Genomic DNA, 19,533 nt, shown 5'->3' on the forward strand with positions numbered 1-19,533 from the left:
CTTCTTGACCTGTGGTCCGTTCCTTGGTCGGCTCTTCACCTCTGCACCGCTCTCTTGGCCGGCTCTTCACCTCTGCACCGCTCTCTTGGCTGGCTCTTCTCCTCTGCACCGCTCCTTGGCCGGCTCTTCTCCTCTGCACCGCTCCTTGGCTGGCTCTTCTCCTCAGCACCGCTCTCTTGGCCGGCTCTTCTCCTCAGCACCGCTCCTTGGCCGGCTCTTCACCTCTGCACCGCTCCTTGGCCGGCTCTTCATCTCTGCACTGCTCCTTGGCCCGGATCTTCACCTCTGCACCGCTCTTTGGCTGGCTCTTCTCCTCTGCACCGCTCCTTGGCCGGCTCTTCTCCTCTGCACCGCTCCTTGGCCGGCTCTTCACCTCTGCACCGCTCCTTGGCCGGCTCTTCTCCTCTGCACCGCTCCTTGGCCGGCTCTTCACCTCTGCACCGCTCCTTGGCCGGCTCTTCACCTCTGCACCGCTCCTTGGCCGGCTCTTCATCTCTGCACTGCTCCTTGGCCCGGATCTTCACCTCTGCACCGCTCTTTGGCCGGCTCTTCTCCTCTGCACCGCTCCTTGGTCGGCTCTTCTCCTCTGCACCGCTCCTTGGCCCGGATCTTCACCTGTAGCCACCTTCCTCATGTCTGGCTCGGACCATCTATTGGCTGGCATATAGCAGACTCTGTCTTTCCTATATTTCCAGGTTAAAATAAATCTATTTGCAGAACGATTTTGTGGCTTCTTTGGGGCGGAGATCTGATAGTTTGGGTCACCGGTTTCTTAAATTCTTGGCTGTATAATGTTCTGCCGGCGCTGGATCTGCTCAGTATATACGAGACGTCACAGTAAAGAGACCGCAGGCCGGAAGATAAAGACGACTCAGAAAAAAAGGAAGATTTATTCTATGGATTTTAATAAAAAAATGTTATTTGCAGCACAAAAGCCAAGACGCTGGATCCGGCCCAACTCTCAGCGCCACGTCCTCCGCTCTCCATCCCGCATCATTGACAGGCAGCAACCGCGCCAATAAAAACAAAGCAATCCGCAGCAAAGCATTCTGGGACCCGCAGAAGAGCAGCCGCCCGGAGACCCCCAGGAATCACAGCTGGTTCATGATCATCCGTAACATCTGTAGAGAGGTCCATGGCTGGTCAGCGGGGACCTGGAGAAGAAGAAGAGCCCCCTGCTGGTTATACAGAGTAACTGCAGACTATAGAGGAGGACGCTGCCCCCGGGGGTCACACAGTGTAACTGCAGACTACAGAGGAGGACGCTGCCCCCTGCTGGTTATACACAGTAACTGCAGACTATAGAGGAGGACGCTGCCCCCGGGGGTCACACAGTGTAACTGCAGACTACAGAGGAGGACGCTGCCCCCTGCTGGTTATACACAGTAACTGCAGACTATAGAGGAGGACGCTGCCCCCGGGGGGTCTCACACAGTGTGACTGCAGACTATAGAGGATTATAGAGGAGGACGCTGCCCCCGGGGGTCACACAGTGGAACTGCAGACTATAGAGGAGGACGCTGCCCCCGGGGTTCACACAGTGTAACTACAGACTATAGAGGAGGACGCTGCCCCCGGGGGTCACACAGTGTAACTGCAGACTATAGAGGAGGACGCTGCCCCCGGGGGTCACACAGTGTAACTGCAGACTATAGAGGAGGACGCTGCCCCCGGGGGTCACACAGTGTAACTGCAGAGTATAGAGGAGGATGCTGCCCCCGGGGGTCACACAGTGTAACTGCAGACTATAGAGGAGGACGCTGCCCCCGGGGGTCACACAGTGTAACTGCAGAGTATAGAGGAGGACGCTGCCCCCGGGGGTCACACAGTGTAACTGCAGACTATAGAGGAGGACGCTGCCCCCGGGGGTCACACAGTGTAACTGCAGAGTATAGAGGAGGACGCTGCCCCCGGGGGTCACACAGTGTAACTGCAGACTATAGAGGAGGACGCTGCCCCCGGGGGTCACACAGTGTAACTGCAGACTATAGAGGAGGACGCTGCCCCCGGGGGTCACACAGTGTAACTGCAGAGTATAGAGGAGGATGCTGCCCCCGGGGGTCACACAGTGTAACTGCAGACTATAGAGGAGGACGCTGCCCCCGGGGGTCACACAGTGTAACTGCAGAGTATAGAGGAGGACGCTGCCCCCGGGGGTCACACAGTGTAACTGCAGACTATAGAGGAGGACGCTGCCCCCGGGGGTCACACAGTGTAACTGCAGAGTATAGAGGAGGACGCTGCCCCCGGGGGTCACACAGTGTAACTGCAGAGTATAGAGGAGGATGCTGCCCCCCGGGGGTCACACAGTGTAACTGCAGAGTATAGAGGAGGACGCTGCCCCCGGGGGTCACACAGTGTAACTGCAGACTATAGAGGAGGACGCTGCCCCCGGGGGTCACACAGTGTAACTGCAGAGTATAGAGGAGGACGCTGCCCCCGGGGGTCACACAGTGTAACTGGAGACTATAGAGGAGGACGCTGCCCCCGGGGGTCACACAGTGTAACTGCAGAGTATAGAGGAGGACGCTGCCCCCCGGGGGTCACACAGTGTAACCGCAGACTATAGAGGAGGACGCTGCCCCCGGGGGTCACACAGTGTAACTGCAGAGTATAGAGGAGGACGCTGCCCCCGGGGGTCACACAGTGTAACTGCAGACTATAGAGGAGGACGCTGCCCCCGGGAGTCACACAGTGTAACTGCAGAGTATAGAGGAGGACGCTGCCCCCGGGGGTCACACAGTGTAACTGCAGACTATAGAGGAGGACGCTGCCCCCGGGGGTCACACAGTGTAACTGCAGAGTATAGAGGAGGACACTGCCCCCGGGGGTCACACAGTGTAACTACAGAGTATAGAGGAGGACGCTGCCCCCCGGGGGTCACACAATGTAGTGCAGAGTATAGAGGAGGACGCTGCCCCCGGGGGTCACACAGTGTAGTGCAGACTATAGAGGAGGACGCTGCCCCCGGGGTTCACACAGTGTAACTACAGACTATAGAGGAGGACGCTGCCCCCGGGGGTCACACAGTGTAACTGCAGACTATAGAGGAGGACGCTGCCCCCGGGGGTCACACAGTGTAACTGCAGAGTATAGAGGAGGACGCTGCCCCCGGGGGTCACACAGTGTAACTGCAGAGTATAGAGGAGGACGCTGCCCCCGGGGTTCACACAGTGTAACTGCAGACTATAGAGGAGGACGCTGCCCCCGGGGGTCACACAGTGTAACTGCAGATTATAGAGGAGGACGCTGCCCCCGGGGGTCACACAGTGTAACTGCAGACTATAGAGGAGGACGCTGCCCCCGGGGGTCACACAGTGTAACTGCAGAGTATAGAGGAGAACGCTGCCCCCGGGGGTCACACAGTGTAACTGCAAACTATAGAGGAGAACGCTGCCCCCGGGGGTCACACAGTGTAGTGCAGAGTATAGAGGAGGACGCTGCCCCCGGGGGTCACACAGTGTAACTGCAGACTATAGAGGAGGACGCTGCCCCCGGGGGTCACACAGCGTAACTGCAGACTATAGAGGAGGACGCTGCCCCCGGGGGTCACACTGTGTAACTGCAGACTATAGAGGAGGACGCTGCCTCCGGGGGTCACACAGTGTAACTGCAGATTATAGAGGAGGACGCTGCCCCCCGGGGGTCACACAGTGTAACTGCAGAGTATAGAGGAGGACGCTGCCCCTGGGGGTCACACAGTGTAGTGCAGAGTATAGAGGAGGACGCTGCCCCCGGGGGTCACACAGTGTAACTACAGAGTATAGAGGAGGACGCTGCCCCCCGGGGGTCACACAGTGTAACTGCAGACTATAGAGGAGGACGCTGCCCCCGGGGGTCACACAGTGTAACTGCAGACTATAGAGGAGGACGCTGCCCCCGGGGGTCACACAGTGTAACTGCAGAGTATAGAGGAGGACGCTGCCCCCGGGGGTCACACAGTGTAACTGCAGAGTATAGAGGAGGACGCTGCCCCTGGGGGTCACACTGTGTAACTGCAGACTATAGAGGAGGACGCTGCCCCCGGGGGTCACACAGTGTAACTGCAGACTATAGAGGAGGACGCTGCCCCCGGGGGTCACACAGTGTAACTGCAGAGTATAGAGGAGGACGCTGCCCCCAGGGTTCACACAGTGTAACTGCAGACTATAGAGGAGGACGCTGCCCCCGGGGGTCACACAGTGTAACTGCAGACTATAGAGGAGGATGCTGCCCCCGGGGTTCACACAGTGTAACTGCAGACTATAGAGGAGGACGCTGCCCCCGGGGGTCACACAGTGTAACTGCAGATTATAGAGGAGGACGCTGCCCCCGGGGGTCACACAGTGTAACTGCAGACTATAGAGGAGGACGCTGCCCCCGGGGTTCACACAGTGTAACTGCAGACTATAGAGGAGGACGCTGCCCCCGGGGGTCACACAGTGTAACTGCAGACTATAGAGGAGGACGCTGCCCCCGGGGTTCACACAGTGTAACTGCAGACTATAGAGGATGCTGCCCCCGGGGGTCACACAGTGTAACTGCAGATTATAGAGGAGGACGCTGCCCCCGGGGGTCACACAGTGTAGTGCAGAGTATAGAGGAGGACGCTGCCCCCGGGGGTCACACAGTGTAACTGCAGATTATAGAGGAGGACGCTGCCCCCGGGGGTCACACAGTGTAACTGCAGAGTATAGAGGAGGACGCTGCCCCTGGGGGTCACACAGTGTAGTGCAGAGTATAGAGGAGGACGCTGCCCCCGGGGGTCACACAGTGTAACTACAGAGTATAGAGGAGGACGCTGCCCCCCGGGGGTCACACAGTGTAACTGCAGACTATAGAGGAGGACGCTGCCCCCGGGGGTCACACAGTGTAACTGCAGACTATAGAGGAGGACGCTGCCCCCGGGGGTCACACAGTGTAACTGCAGAGTATAGAGGAGGACGCTGCCCCCGGGGGTCACACAGTGTAACTGCAGAGTATAGAGGAGGACGCTGCCCCTGGGGGTCACACTGTGTAACTGCAGACTATAGAGGAGGACGCTGCCCCCGGGGGTCACACAGTGTAACTGCAGACTATAGAGGAGGACGCTGCCCCCGGGGGTCACACAGTGTAACTGCAGAGTATAGAGGAGGACGCTGCCCCCAGGGTTCACACAGTGTAACTGCAGACTATAGAGGAGGACGCTGCCCCTGGGGTTCACACAGTGTAACTGCAGACTATAGAGGATGCTGCCCCCGGGGGTCACACAGTGTAACTGCAGATTATAGAGGAGGACGCTGCCCCCGGGGGTCACACAGTGTAGTGCAGAGTATAGAGGAGGACGCTGCCCCCGGGGGTCACACAGTGTAACTGCAGACTATAGAGGAGGACGCTGCCCCCGGGGGTCACACAGTGTAACTGCAGAGTATAGAGGAGGACGCTGCCCCCGGGGGTCACACAGTGTAACTGCAGACTATAGAGGAGGACGCTGCCCCCGGGAGTCACACAGTGTAACTGCAGACTATAGAGGAGGACGCTGCCCCCGGGGGTCACACAGTGTAACTGCAGAGTATAGAGGAGGACGCTGCCCCCGGGGGTCACACAGTGTAACTGGAGACTATAGAGGAGGACGCTGCCCCCGGGGGTCACACAGTGTAACTGCAGACTATAGAGGAGGACGCTGCCCCCCGGGGGTCACACAGTGTAACTGCAGAGTATAGAGGAGAACGCTGCCCCCGGGGGTCACACAGTGTAACTGCAGAGTATAGAGGAGGACGCTGCCCCCGGGGGTCACACAGTGTAACTGCAGACTATAGAGGAGGACGCTGCCCCCGGGGGTCACACAGTGTAACTGCAGAGTATAGAGGAGAACGCTGCCCCCGGGGGTCACACAGTGTAACTGCAGAGTATAGAGGAGGACGCTGCCCCCGGGGGTCACACAGTGTAACTGCAGACTATAGAGGAGGACGCTGCCCCCGGGGGTCACACAGTGTAACTGCAGACACGGCGGTAGCGGTGGACTCTCACCATGTGACCTGCTTTCAGGATCCAGTAGAAGGTGAAGTTTTCGTGGCTCTTGTAGAAGGCGGCGGTCTCGTCGCCACCCCCCAGGTGCAGCGGTTTCCAGCGTAAGCTCCTGAACGTCTCCTGCTTCTTCCACTGTAATTGCTTCACCCAAGACTCCTGACCTGATAGAGAGGCGAGAGGCATGAGGGCAGGAAACCTCACAATGACGTGTGGAGGCCACAAGGGGCACCACTCACCCACAGTGTCCACAATCAGGTCCAGCTGGCCATTATACACCGTCACATTGATACCAGCGGACAACAGCTCGTCCACTACGTCCACCACAGGCTTCATGAAATCGCCAGCCATGTTCTCAAACACCATAGCGGCCTGACCTGGAGGAGAGAGGCCAAGGGATGAGAGGCGAAGGATGGGGCCCGTCCCCGGCCAGAGGCGAAGGATGGGGCCCGTCCCCGGCCAGAGGCGAAGGATGGGCCCGTCCCCGGCCAGAGGCGAAGGATGGGGCCCGTCCCCGGCCAGAGGCGAAGATGGGGCCCGTCCCCGGCCAGAGGCGAAGGATGGGGCCCGTCCCCGGCCAGAGGCGAAGGATGGGGTCCGTCCCCGGCCAGAGGCGAAGGATGGGGCCCGTCCCCGGCCAGAGGCGAAGGATGGGGCCCGTCCCCGGCCAGAGGCGAAGGATGGGGCCCGTCCCCGGCCAGAGGCGAAAAATGGGGCCCGTCCCCGGTCAGAGGCGAAGGATGGGGCCCGTCCCCGCCAAATGGCGAAGGATGGGGCCCGTCCCCGGCCGGAGGCGAAGGATGGGGCCCGTCCCCGGCCAGAGACGAAGGATGGGGCCCGTCCCCGGCCAGAGGCGAAGGATGGGGCCCGTCCCTGGCCAGAGGCGAAGGATGGGGCCCGTCCCCGGCCAGAGGCGAAGGATGGGGCCCGTCCCCGGCCAGAGGCGAAGGATGGGGCTTGCCCGGCCAGAGGCAAAGGATGGGGCCCGTCCCCGGCCAGAGGCGAAGGATGGGGCCCGTCCCCGGCCAGAGGCGAAGGATGGGGCCCGTCCCCGGTCAGGGGCGAGAGGTGAACGATGGGGCCGCCTGGCCAGAGGTTAGCGGTGAAGGATGGGGCACTCACCTCCCCAGCGCACGGAGTCCGGGATGATCTTCAGCAGCTTTCTGATTGGTCCATTCATCAGCTCATCCAGAACGTCGCCGTGCAGCGGCTGTACGTGGCGCTGGAAGAGACGGCCTATCACAGCAGGCGAGACATCTCAGGTTAGTTAGAGTGACTGGTCTGCAAGAGGCTGACAGCTGCTCATCCTGAGCTGTCGGGTGCACGACACAGGTGACTAATCCCATCCTGTCAGTCCCAGGAAGGTGGGGTGGAGAATCCAGTCTGGGAGGGTGTAAGGGGGAGGGGGATCTGTAGCGACTAATCCCATCCCGTCAGTCTGGGAATGTGTCATGTGACACATGAGTCATGTGATCTCACCAATGCTCGGTCTGCTGAGCTCTGCAGCGTACGTTGCAGCTCTTCCCGTCATCAGCGATTCCTTACTCAGGATATTGTAGAAGTTCACGCCATCTGTATTCTGAAATATCAGCAAAATATTCACTGCAGATTTAATCCAGAGATCAAAAAGAAGGCGGCCAGGGAGAAGGACGAGTGAGTGAGAAGGACGGGCCGGCGGGAGAGAGAGGGGAGGCGGCGGGAGAGAGAGAGGGGGGCCGGCGGGGAGAGAGAGAGGGGGGCCGGCGGGGGAGAGAGAGGGGGGCCGGCGGGAGAGAGAGAGGGGGCCGGTGGGAGAAAGAGAGGGGGGCCGGTGGGGGAGAGAGGGGGCCGGTGGGAGAGAGAGGGGGGCCGGCGGGAGAGAGAGAGGGGGGCCGGCGGGAGAGAGAGAGAGGGGCCGGCGGGAGAGAGAGAGGGGGGCTGGTGGGGGAGAGAGGGGGCCGGTGGGAGAGAGAGGGGGGCCGGCGGGAGAGAGAGAGGGGGGCCGGCGGGAGAGAGATAGGGGGGGCGGCGGGAGAGAGAGAGGGGGGCCGGCGGGAGAGAGGAAAGGAAGGATAGGCCGGCGGGAGAGAGAGGAAAGGAAGGACGGGCCGGCAGGAGAGAGAGGAAAGGAAGGACGGGCCGGCAGGAGAGAGAGGAAAGGAAGGACGGGTCGGCGGGAGAGAGAGAGGGGGCCGGCGGGAGAGAGAGAGGGGGCCGGCGGGAGAGAGAGAGGGGGGCCGGCGGGAGAGAGAGAGGGGGCCGGCGGGAGAGAGAGAGGGGGCCGGGGGGCCGGCGGGAGAGAGAGAGGGGGCCGGCGGGAGAGAGAGAGGGGGCCGGCGGGAGAGAGAGGAAAGGAAGGATGGGCCTGGCGGGAGAGAGAGGAAAGGAAGGACGGGCCGGCGGGAGAGAGAGGAAAGGAAGGATGGGCCTGGCGGGAGAGAGAAGAAAGGAAGGACGGGCCGGCGGGAGAGAGAGGAAAGGAAGGATGGGCTCGGCGGGAGAGAGAGGAAAGGAAGGACGGGCCGGCGGGAGAGAGGAAAGGAAGGACGGGCCGGCGGGAGAGAGAGGAAAGGAAGGACGGGCCGGCGGGAGAGAGGAAAGGAAGGACGGTCCGGCGGGAGAGAGAGGAAAGGAAGGATGGGCTCGGCGGGAGAGAGAGGAAAGGAAGGACGGGCCGGCGGGAGAGAGGAAAGGACTGTGAACGGACCCTTAGCGAGGGAGTCTTAGACGGCGCTGACCTCCGGTGGAGACGCCTAGCACTGCGTCTGTCTCACCTGTTCAATGACGTCCTCTGCTGTGGACCATAAGTCGGTGGCCATTGTGAACTGACCCTTAGCGAGGGCGTCTTGGACAGCGCTGGCCGCTGCCTGAACCTCCTGTAGCCCAGTGTCATCCAGAAGAGACTAGAGGAGACAGTGAGTGGTCAGTAATCCCACGGTCAGCACTAGAAGACGTCTGACAGCACGCAGGACAACTCACTATACTGTACAGGTAGGGACCCCAGGACAGAACCGAATCTGGAAGAGTCAGAAACTGCACGTTATTGGGGTGTCACAAGACGCACAGATACATCTCCTCCAGAAATCCCAACTCATCCACAAACCCGCTCACTACCAACACCCACCAATGGGGGAGATCCACGAGTCACCCAGAGCCACCCCTCCAAAGGTGCACAAAATGCTGCCGGACGTGATCGCCTGGGGGAAAAGAAAGACAAAAAGCACCATCAGGTGAATGAGGACGGGAGACAGTGACATGATCAGCTACAAAGGAGAAGAGACAGTGACATCATCAGCTACACAAAGAAGGGACAGTGACATCATCAGCTACAAAGAGGAAGAGACAGTGACATCATCAGCTACAAAGGAGAAGAGACAGTGACATCATCAGCTACACAAAGAAGAGACAGTGACATCAGCTACAAAGGAGAAGAGACAGTGACATCATCAGCTACAAAGAGGAAGAGACAGTGACATCATCAGCTACAAAGGAGAAGAGACAGTGACATCATCAGCTACAAAGGAGAAGAGACAGTGACATCATCAGCTACAAAGGAGAAGAGACAGTGACATCATCAGCTACAAAAGGAGAAGAGACAGTGACATCATCAGCTACACAAAGAAGAGACAGTGACATCATCAGCTACAAAGGAGAAGAGACAGTGACATCATCAGCTACAAAAGGAGAAGAGACAGTGACATCATCAGCTACAAAAGGAGAAGAGACAGTGACATCATCAGCTACAAAGGAGAAGAGACAGTGACATCATCAGCTACAAAGGAGAAGAGACAGTGACATCATCAGCTACAAAAGGAGAAGAGACAGTGACATCATCAGCTACACAAAGAAGGGACAGTGACATCATCAGCTACAAAGGAGAAGAGACAGTGACATCATCAGCTACACAAAGAAGGGACAGTGACATCATCAGCTACACAAAGAAGAGACAGTGACATCATCAGCTACAAAGAGGAAGAGACAGTGACATCATCAGCTACAAAGGAGAAGAGACAGTGACATCATCAGCTACAAAGGAGAAGAGACAGTGACATCATCAGCTACAAAGGAGAAGAGACAGTGACATCATCAGCTACACAAAGAAGGGACAGTGAGATCATCAGCTACAAAGGAGAAGAGACAGTGACATCATCAGCTACAAAGGAGAAGAGACAGTGACATCAGCTACACAAAGAAGAGACAGTGACATCATCAGCTACACAAAGAAGAGACAGTGACATCATCAGCTACAAAGGAGAAGAGACAGTGACATCATCAGCTACACAAAGAAGAGACAGTGAGATCATCAGCTACAAAGGAGAGACAGTGACATCATCAGCTACAAAGAGGAAGAGACAGTGACATCATCAGCTACAAAGGAGAGACAGTGACATCATCAGCTACAAAGGAGAAGAGACAGTGACATCATCAGCTACACAAAGAAGGGACAGTGACATCATCAGCTACAAAGGAGAAGAGACAGTGACATCATCAGCTACAAAGAGGAAGAGACAGTGACATCATCAGCTACAAAGGAGAGACAGTGACATCATCAGCTACAAAGGAGAAGAGACAGTGACATCATCAGCTACACAAAGAAGGGACAGTGACATCATCAGCTACAAATGAGAAGAGAAAGTGACATCATCAGCAACAAAGGAGAAGAGACAGTGACATCATCAGCTACAAAGGAGAAGAGACAGTGACATCATCAGCTACACAAAGAAGGGACAGTGACATCATCAGCTACACAAAGAAGGGACAGTGACATCATCAGCTACACAAAGAAGAGACAGTGACATCATCAGCTACAAAGAGGAAGAGACAGTGACATCATCAGCTACAAAGGAGAAGAGACAGTGACATCATCAGCTACAAAGGAGAAGAGACAGTGACATCATCAGCTACAAAGGAGAAGAGACAGTGACATCATCAGCTACACAAAGAAGGGACAGTGAGATCATCAGCTACAAAGGAGAAGAGACAGTGACATCATCAGCTACACAAAGAAGGGACAGTGACATCATCAGCTACACAAAGAAGAGACAGTGAGATCATCAGCTACAAAGGAGAGACAGTGACATCATCAGCTACAAAGAGGAAGAGACAGTGACATCATCAGCTACAAAGGAGAGACAGTGACATCATCAGCTACAAAGGAGAAGAGACAGTGACATCATCAGCTACACAAAGAAGGGACAGTGACATCATCAGCTACACAAAGAAGAGACAGTGACATCATCAGCTACACAAAGAAGAGACAGTGACATCATCAGCTACAAAGAGGAAGAGACAGTGACATCATCAGCTACAAAGGAGAAGAGACAGTGACATCATCAGCTACAAAGGAGAAGAGACAGTGACATCATCAGCTACAAAAGGAGAAGAGACAGTGACATCATCAGCTACACAAAGAAGGGACAGTGACATCATCAGCTACAAAGGAGAAGAGACAGTGACATCATCAGCTACAAAGAGGAAGAGACAGTGACATCATCAGCTACAAAGGAGAGACAGTGACATCATCAGCTACAAAGGAGAAGAGACAGTGACATCATCAGCTACACAAAGAAGGGACAGTGACATCATCAGCTACAAATGAGAAGAGAAAGTGACATCATCAGCAACAAAGGAGAAGAGACAGTGACATCATCAGCTACAAAGGAGAAGAGACAGTGACATCATCAGCTACACAAAGAAGGGACAGTGACATCATCAGCTACACAAAGAAGGGACAGTGACATCATCAGCTACACAAAGAAGAGACAGTGACATCATCAGCTACAAAGAGGAAGAGACAGTGACATCATCAGCTACAAAGGAGAAGAGACAGTGACATCATCAGCTACAAAGGAGAAGAGACAGTGACATCATCAGCTACAAAGGAGAAGAGACAGTGACATCATCAGCTACACAAAGAAGGGACAGTGAGATCATCAGCTACAAAGGAGAAGAGACAGTGACATCATCAGCTACACAAAGAAGGGACAGTGACATCATCAGCTACACAAAGAAGAGACAGTGAGATCATCAGCTACAAAGGAGAGACAGTGACATCATCAGCTACAAAGAGGAAGAGACAGTGACATCATCAGCTACAAAGGAGAGACAGTGACATCATCAGCTACAAAGGAGAAGAGACAGTGACATCATCAGCTACACAAAGAAGGGACAGTGACATCATCAGCTACACAAAGAAGAGACAGTGACATCATCAGCTACACAAAGAAGAGACAGTGACATCATCAGCTACAAAGAGGAAGAGACAGTGACATCATCAGCTACAAAGGAGAAGAGACAGTGACATCATCAGCTACAAAGGAGAAGAGACAGTGACATCATCAGCTACACAAAGAAGGGACAGTGAGATCATCAGCTACAAAGGAGAAGAGACAGTGACATCATCAGCTACACAAAGAAGGGACAGTGACATCATCAGCTACACAAAGAAGAGACAGTGAGATCATCAGCTACAAAGGAGAGACAGTGACATCATCAGCTACAAAGAGGAAGAGACAGTGACATCATCAGCTACAAAGGAGAGACAGTGACATCATCAGCTACAAAGGAGAAGAGACAGTGACATCATCAGCTACACAAAGAAGGGACAGTGACATCATCAGCTACAAAGGAGAAGAGACAGTGAGATCATCAGCTACAAAGAGGAAGAGACAGTGACATCATCAGCTACAAAGGAGAAGAGACAGTGAGATCATCAGCTACAAAGAGGAAAAGACAGTGACATCATCAGCTACAAAGAGGAAGAGACAGTGACATCATCAGCTACAAAGGAGAGACAGTGACATCATCAGCTACAAAGGAGAAGAGACAGTGACATCATCAGCTACACAAAGAAGGGACAGTGACATCATCAGCTACAAATGAGAAGAGAAAGTGACATCATCAGCAACAAAGGAGAAGAGACAGTGACATCATCAGCTACAAAGGAGAAGAGACAGTGACATCATCAGCTACACAAAGAAGGGACAGTGACATCATCAGCTACACAAAGAAGAGACAGTGACATCATCAGCTACAAAGAGGAAGAGACAGTGACATCATCAGCTACAAAGGAGAAGAGACAGTGACATCAGCTACACAAAGAAGAGACAGTGACATCATCAGCTACACAAAGAAGAGACAGTGACATCATCAGCTACACAAAGAAGGGACAGTGACATCATCAGCTACACAAAGAAGAGAGTGACATCATCAGCTACAAAGAGGAAGAGACAGTGACATCATCAGCTACAAAGGAGAAGAGACAGTGACATCATCAGCTACAAAGGAGAAGAGACAGTGACATCATCAGCTACAAAGGAGAAGAGACAGTGACATCAGCTACAAAAGGAGAAGAGACAGTGACATCATCAGCTACAAAGGAGAAGAGACAGTGACATCATCAGCTACAAAGGAGAAGAGACAGTGACATCAGCTACAAAGGAGAAGAGACAGTGACATTGTCACGAACCACCGGGGGGGTCACTCAGAAATCCCCCGCGCTGGCTACCAGTACGTCACAATCGGGGGGTAACAAGTGGGGGTCACCCCTCCTTTATACCTCCCGACCGACAGACAGAGCACGTGACGCGCTCTCTAGCGCCCCTCTTATAGTCAGGCCAATTATGGAATTGCCCGACAATAAGCAAGGAGGCCGCTATACTACTTATGCCGATTATTGAAGGGTCCCCGGTGAGAGTAGGGTATATATTCCCCCGACCTCCGCGGGCGGAATATATAAAACCTCCCCGAATCTCACTGGCCTCCCCACAATAATCCTTGGCACAACTCGCTGCCACCAACCGCTTCACGGTAACTATTAGCCGAACACACAGACGTGGGATTCAAGATCGAGATAACAGAACAGCCCAAGATTAATTATATAATTTAATCAGCCTAAAGCACACTAGAAACTACAATATATACAATAGGGAATCTACAGAATATACATATGTCAGAGTACAGTTACAATCAAAGCATGGGTTACAAACAGGCATACACAGTTCCAGCAGTTACCTTGTGCGTCTGGCCACAGGGGGGCGCTGTAGACCAGGTTTCCAGGAACTCCCTCACAGGTCTTTCCCAACCAGGCCCCCGAGCAGAAGAACACTGGAAAATGGCCGAAGTAGGGTTATCAACCTGGGCAAATCCAGGTCCCCTCCTACCTTAGTGACCTCAGAGGGAGCACTGCTCCACCCCTGGCTGGAGTTATGGACAAAATCCACAACATGGAATATGGCCATAACTTGGCCTGGGAGCGTCGTAGGCGGACGCCGACGCTCTCATTGTGACAGCTATGAATTTAGCTACAGAACGAGAGGACTCATGACTTGTCTACTAGTTCCCCATTGGCTGATATCACGCCTGGGGTATTTCCCCAGGTCCTGCTCCCATAAAAAGGGTGTGCCAGCATCGTCCGCATGCGGAGACACCATTTTTATGGTTGCCATATTTATCGGAAATATGGCTTGCGAGATATGAACCATTTTTTACTGGAGTCGTCCTGTCTGGATACTTCCAAGCTTGCTAACTAGATAGCAGCCCCTACTACAGGGTCACGGCAGGGAGTCATCCTGTGTCCATTGTTCCCACATCACCTAATCTCCATATCACAGGAGATGGCCATGGGATGTGTTGCTAGGATGTGACACCTTCACAGATGCTGGACATCTGAGAACAAGAAGGGAGGGGGCACTGCCATGGAGTGATGAGAGCGATTATGACTGGAAGTCATAATTCATCTTCATATCCCAGGGTTTGCCTCACACCTCCCCCCTTTTGAGGGCGCTAGGGGGCAGCACACTCCGGTGTTCCCCCGTGCGCCCGTCCGCGACCTCTCCTTGTCGGGACAGCCCGTCTGCGTTACCGTGGTCCCGGCCCCTTTTGTGGCGAATGGTGAAGTTGTATTGCTGGAGCGCAAGGCTCCATCGCAACAATCGCCCATTCGTCCCAGAGACAGTGTGTAACCAGCTGAGGGGGTTGTGGTCCGTCTCCACGATGAAGTGGCGCCCGTATAGATAGGGTTGCAGACGCTGCAGGGCCCACACTATGGCCAGGCACTCCTTTTCCATCGTGGAATAGGCCACTTCCCGTGGTAACAGCTTCCTGCTCAGGTACAAGACTGGGTGCTCTTGGCTCGCAGAGTCCACCTGGCTGAGCACCGCACCGAGGCCGAAGTCACTGGCGTCGGTCTGTACTACAAACGGCCGCGTGAAGTCGGCTGCCTGTAGCACGGGCGGGCTGGACAGGGCGTCCTTTAGGGCCCGGAAGGCTGTCTCGCAGTCCATTGTCCAATCGACTGCAGAGGGCAGCTTCTTCTTGGTGAGGTCCGTCAAGGGCTTTGCCAGGCTACTATAGCATGGAACAAACCTCCTATAGTACCCAGCGGTCCCCAAGAAGGACATCACCTGCTTCTTGGTCCTGGGGGTGGGCCAGGATGCGATGGCTTCCACTTTCTCAGGCTCGGGCTTCAGTGTTCTCCCGCCTACCCGGTGACCGAGGTACTGGACCTCGCTCATGGCCAGCTGACACTTTCCCGGCTTGATGGTCAAACCTGCCTGGTGGATCCGCCTGAGCACCTGTGCTAGATGCTCTAGGTGATCTTCCCAGGTGGGACTGAAGACGGCAATGTCATCCAGGTACGCGGCCGCGTACCCTTCAAGTCCCTTGAGCAGGGTGTTGACCATCCGCTGGAAAGTGGCAGGGGCATTCCTCATCCCGAATGGCATCACCGTGGACTCGTACAGTCCAAATGGGGTAATAAAGGCAGAGCGTTCCCTGGCCTTGCGAGTCAGGGGGATCTGCCAATATCCCCGGCTCAGATCCATGATGGTCAGGTACTGAGCCCCGGCCAACTGATCGAGCAGGTCATCGATGCGTGGCATTGGGTACGCATCGGCGACCGTGACAGCATTGAGCCCCCTGTAGTCCACGCAGAACCGAGTGGTTCGGTCCTTCTTAGGGACGAGGACTACAGGCGAGGCCCAAGCGCTGTTGGATGCCTGGATCACCCCCAGCTTCAGCATCTCGTCAATCTCCTGGCGCATGTGTTGCTGCACCTCCAGGGAAACCCGATATGCTGAACGCCGGATCGGGGGATGATCCCCAGTGTCCACGTGATGGACAGCCAAGTCAGTCCTTCCGGGCTGGTTGGTAAACAACCCCCGGAAGGGGTGTAGGGTGGCCCACAGCTGGGACCGTTGGTCCTCCAAGAGCTGGTGGCCAACCTCCACATCCTCAATGGATCCGCCTGCCCTAACCTGGGCTAGCATATCCAAGAGGGTCTCCGCTTCTCCCTCCTCGGGCAGGTTGCACACGGGGAGCGCACATGCCTCCCGCTCATGATGTGCCTTCATCATGTTCACATGGAAGGGCTTCCGCCTTCCACGGGCAGGGTCCAGGGTGACCAGGTACGTCACAGGGTTGAGCTGCTGGTACACGAGGTATGGGCCTTCCCAGGCTGCCTGAAGCTTGTCCTGTGGTACGGGGACCAGTACCCACACCTTTTGACCCACTTGGTAGGTCCTCTCACAAGCGTTCTGGTCGTACCAACGCTTCTGATCGGCCTGGGCTTGAGCCATATTGTTGTGTACCAGTTGCGTCAAGGCCTGCATTTTGTCCCGGAAGCGCATGACATACTCGATAACCGACACTCCAGGGGTGGCCAAATCCCCTTCCCAAGCCTCTTTCACCAGAGCCAGGGGGCCCCGCACACGTCGCCCGTACAGGAGCTCAAACGGTGAGAATCCTGTTGAGGCCTGTGGAACCTCCCGGTAAGCAAATAACAGGTGTGGGAGATACCGCTCCCAGTCACGCCCATGGGAGTCGACCAACATCTTAAGCATCTGCTTTAAGGTGCCATTGAACCGCTCGCACAGGCCATTAGTCTGTGGATGGTACGGGCTGGCCACCAGATGTCGCACCTGGACTTGCTTACAGAGGGCCTCCATCAGCTGGGACATGAATTGGGTCCCCCGGTCAGTGAGCATTTCCTGGGGAAAACCCACTCGGGAGAAAATCTCCAGCAATGCGGTGGCCACCTTGTCAGCCCGAATGGACGACAAGGCCACTGCTTCTGGGTACCGGGTGGCATAGTCCACTACCGTCAGTATGAAGCGTTTCCCGGAGCTGCTGGGGATGGCCAGCGGGCCGACCAGATCCACAGCCACCCTCCTGAAAGGCTCATCGATGATTGGCAGAGATACCAGTGGGGCTTTGGGGCGTGGCCCCGCCTTCCCCACTCTCTGACAGGTTTCACACGAACGGCAGTAGGCAGCCACATCGGCCCCCATTTTTGGCCAGTAGAAATGCTGGTTTAACCTGGCCTTGGTCTTAGCGATCCCTAGGTGTCCGGCCATCGGAATCTCATGTGCGATCCGCAACAACTCCGTCCGGAACGGATAGGGTACCACCAACTGTCGGTCCCTGGGCCACGCCTCCGGTGAACCCTGCTGGACCGTGGCCCGGTACAGCCGTCCTTGGTCCCAGACCACTCGCTCCGGGTCCGAGTCCGAGGGAGGCTGTGCCGCCTGCTCCTTAAGAGCTTTCAGGCTGTCGTCAGCTTCTAACGCTGCCTGAAACCCCTGACTAGATGTGGCCAGAATCGACGAGACTGTCACATCTTCAGTCAGTACCCCGGGACCTGTGTCCTGGCCTCCACCTGACTCGGCTGCCACTTGGTCAGAAGGGGAAGAGCTATCGGACCTCCGGGAGGCCCCTTGGCTTCCAGCACTCCCACTGCGGGTGACAGCGGCCACAGCCGCTGCGACCGTGGGTCGTGCCTGCTCCTCCTCCGTTCCTGACCAAGTCGCCGGTTCAGGCAGACCTACCTGGCTTCCTGACACCCCGGTTGTGGGGGAACCATGCACCGAGATCTTACCTGGGAGCACTTCCGCTCCTGGACCGGCCCCAATCTCACCTGCCTGTTCCCCTCCTGCAGCAACAGAACCCCGCTGTGAAATCTCTGGGGACCCCACATTTGCTGTGGTAGCCCCCACCCCACACACTGGTCCTCCCCCTGCAGCACCCTGCTCTCTGCTTATCCCTGCAGAGGGCAACAGATCCCAGCTCACTGGCTGGTTACTTGTAGAGGCATTGTCACACCTTTCTCTGACCCCCTCCCCTGTCACAGCTGCAGCTGAGTGTGTGTCTATGGTGTCTGTGTAAGCAGAAGACCCAGAGCTCACTCCCTCCTCCCTTACATCATTCATAGATAACACATTAACATTGTCAGGAGTCATGTCCGTACTGGCTGAAGGTTCAGCCCTTGGGGGGGGCCCAAACTGGGAGGTTATCTGCCCCAAATCTGTCCCAAGTAGCACGTTTGCAGGGATCCGATCAGTTACCCCCACCTCCCTCACCCCTCGCCCTGCGCCCCAGTCCACATAAATGTCAGCAACAGGCAGCGCCGGGTCAATGCCTCCAATCCCGGAGACAGCGAGGGTTTTTCCCGGGATCAAGTCTTGGGGGGACACCATGTCAGGCCGCACCAGAGTCACCTCCGAGGCGCTGTCTCGCAGTCCTATGGTCACAGACCGGCCGACGGTGACAGGTTGGAAGCTGTCCAGGGACCTACCACCACCCCCACCCACACAATACACCTTGGGCGGCCCTTGGGACGGAGCCGGGGCCTTGGGACGCTGAGGGCACATGGCCTTGAAGTGTCCAGGTAGGTTGCACTGGTGGCACCGTCTTGGTTCTGCCACGGGCCTGGAGAGGGGAGTTGAGGGGGACACCCCCTGCAGTCTAGGGGCAGGTGGGGCAGTCGCAGAGTTCATCTTACCCCCTCTCCAGGTGCTGCTGGTGGCTGCTCTCCTGGCCTCAGGAGCCCGATTGTTGGTGTAGTCATCGGCCAGGGCAGCTGTAGCCGTGGACCCCTTTGGCTTCTGGTCTCGGATGAACTGGCGGAGATCCTCAGGGCAGTTCCACAAGAGTTGCTCCGTGATGAACAAGTCCAGGATCTCCGGTCCGGTGGAAAGCTGCAGGCCTTGGGTCCAGTGGTCGGCAGCTCGGGCAAGTGCCCGCCGGTGGTCAGCCCAGGAGTCCTTTGGTCCCTTTTGCAGGGTCCGGAACTTCTTGCGGTAGGACTCTGGAGTGAGGTTGTACTGTTGGATCAGGGCCCGCTTGATGGTGTCGTAGCCCTGATCTGCCTCAGCAGGCAAGTCCCCAAGGATATCCAGGGCCTTACCCCTTAGACGGGGGGTCAGGTATTTGGCCCACTGATCCTTGTCCAGATGGTGCTGCAAGCAAGTCCGTTCAAAAGCAGTCAGGAAAGAGTCCAAGTCTCCATCCTTCTCCAGCACTGGGAAGTCCTCAACACGGACCTTTGGAAGTTTGGTGTTTTGAAGGTCACATGTGGCTGATGAGGGCCGGAGCTGAGCTAGCTGCAGCTGGTAGTCACGGTCTGCCTGTCGCTCTCGCTCTTCACGCGCTGCCTGCCGCTCCGCAGCCTCACTCGCTGCTTGCCGTTCCGCAGCCTCAGCGTCACGCGCTGCTTGCCGCTCCGCAGCCTCAGCGTCACGCGCTGCCTGTCGCCCACGCTCGGCCATGAGTATCTCGTAGGTATCCCGGTCT

General features: G+C 56.3%; 1 protein-coding gene across 1 annotated transcript in view; it reads right to left on the minus strand.

Moving 5' to 3' along the window:
* Positions 1-888: 888 nt before the first annotated feature.
* The window catches only part of SCPEP1 (serine carboxypeptidase 1), a 50,618-nt gene continuing 31,973 nt past the window's right edge, over positions 889-19,533 (minus strand). The window contains exons 6-13 of the mRNA XM_075351533.1: positions 9,089-9,161; positions 8,944-8,981; positions 8,739-8,867; positions 7,465-7,564; positions 7,108-7,221; positions 6,225-6,362; positions 5,989-6,149; positions 889-1,154 (exon numbers count right to left, since the gene is read on the minus strand). Coding sequence (XP_075207648.1) covers positions 1,092-1,154; positions 5,989-6,149; positions 6,225-6,362; positions 7,108-7,221; positions 7,465-7,564; positions 8,739-8,867; positions 8,944-8,981; positions 9,089-9,161 — 816 coding nt within the window. The 3' untranslated portion in view covers positions 889-1,091. The remainder of the gene's footprint in view (positions 1,155-5,988; positions 6,150-6,224; positions 6,363-7,107; positions 7,222-7,464; positions 7,565-8,738; positions 8,868-8,943; positions 8,982-9,088; positions 9,162-19,533) is intronic.

Source organism: Anomaloglossus baeobatrachus, chromosome 5, assembly GCF_048569485.1.
Source record: "Anomaloglossus baeobatrachus isolate aAnoBae1 chromosome 5, aAnoBae1.hap1, whole genome shotgun sequence".
Lineage (NCBI taxonomy): Eukaryota > Metazoa > Chordata > Amphibia > Anura > Aromobatidae > Anomaloglossus > Anomaloglossus baeobatrachus.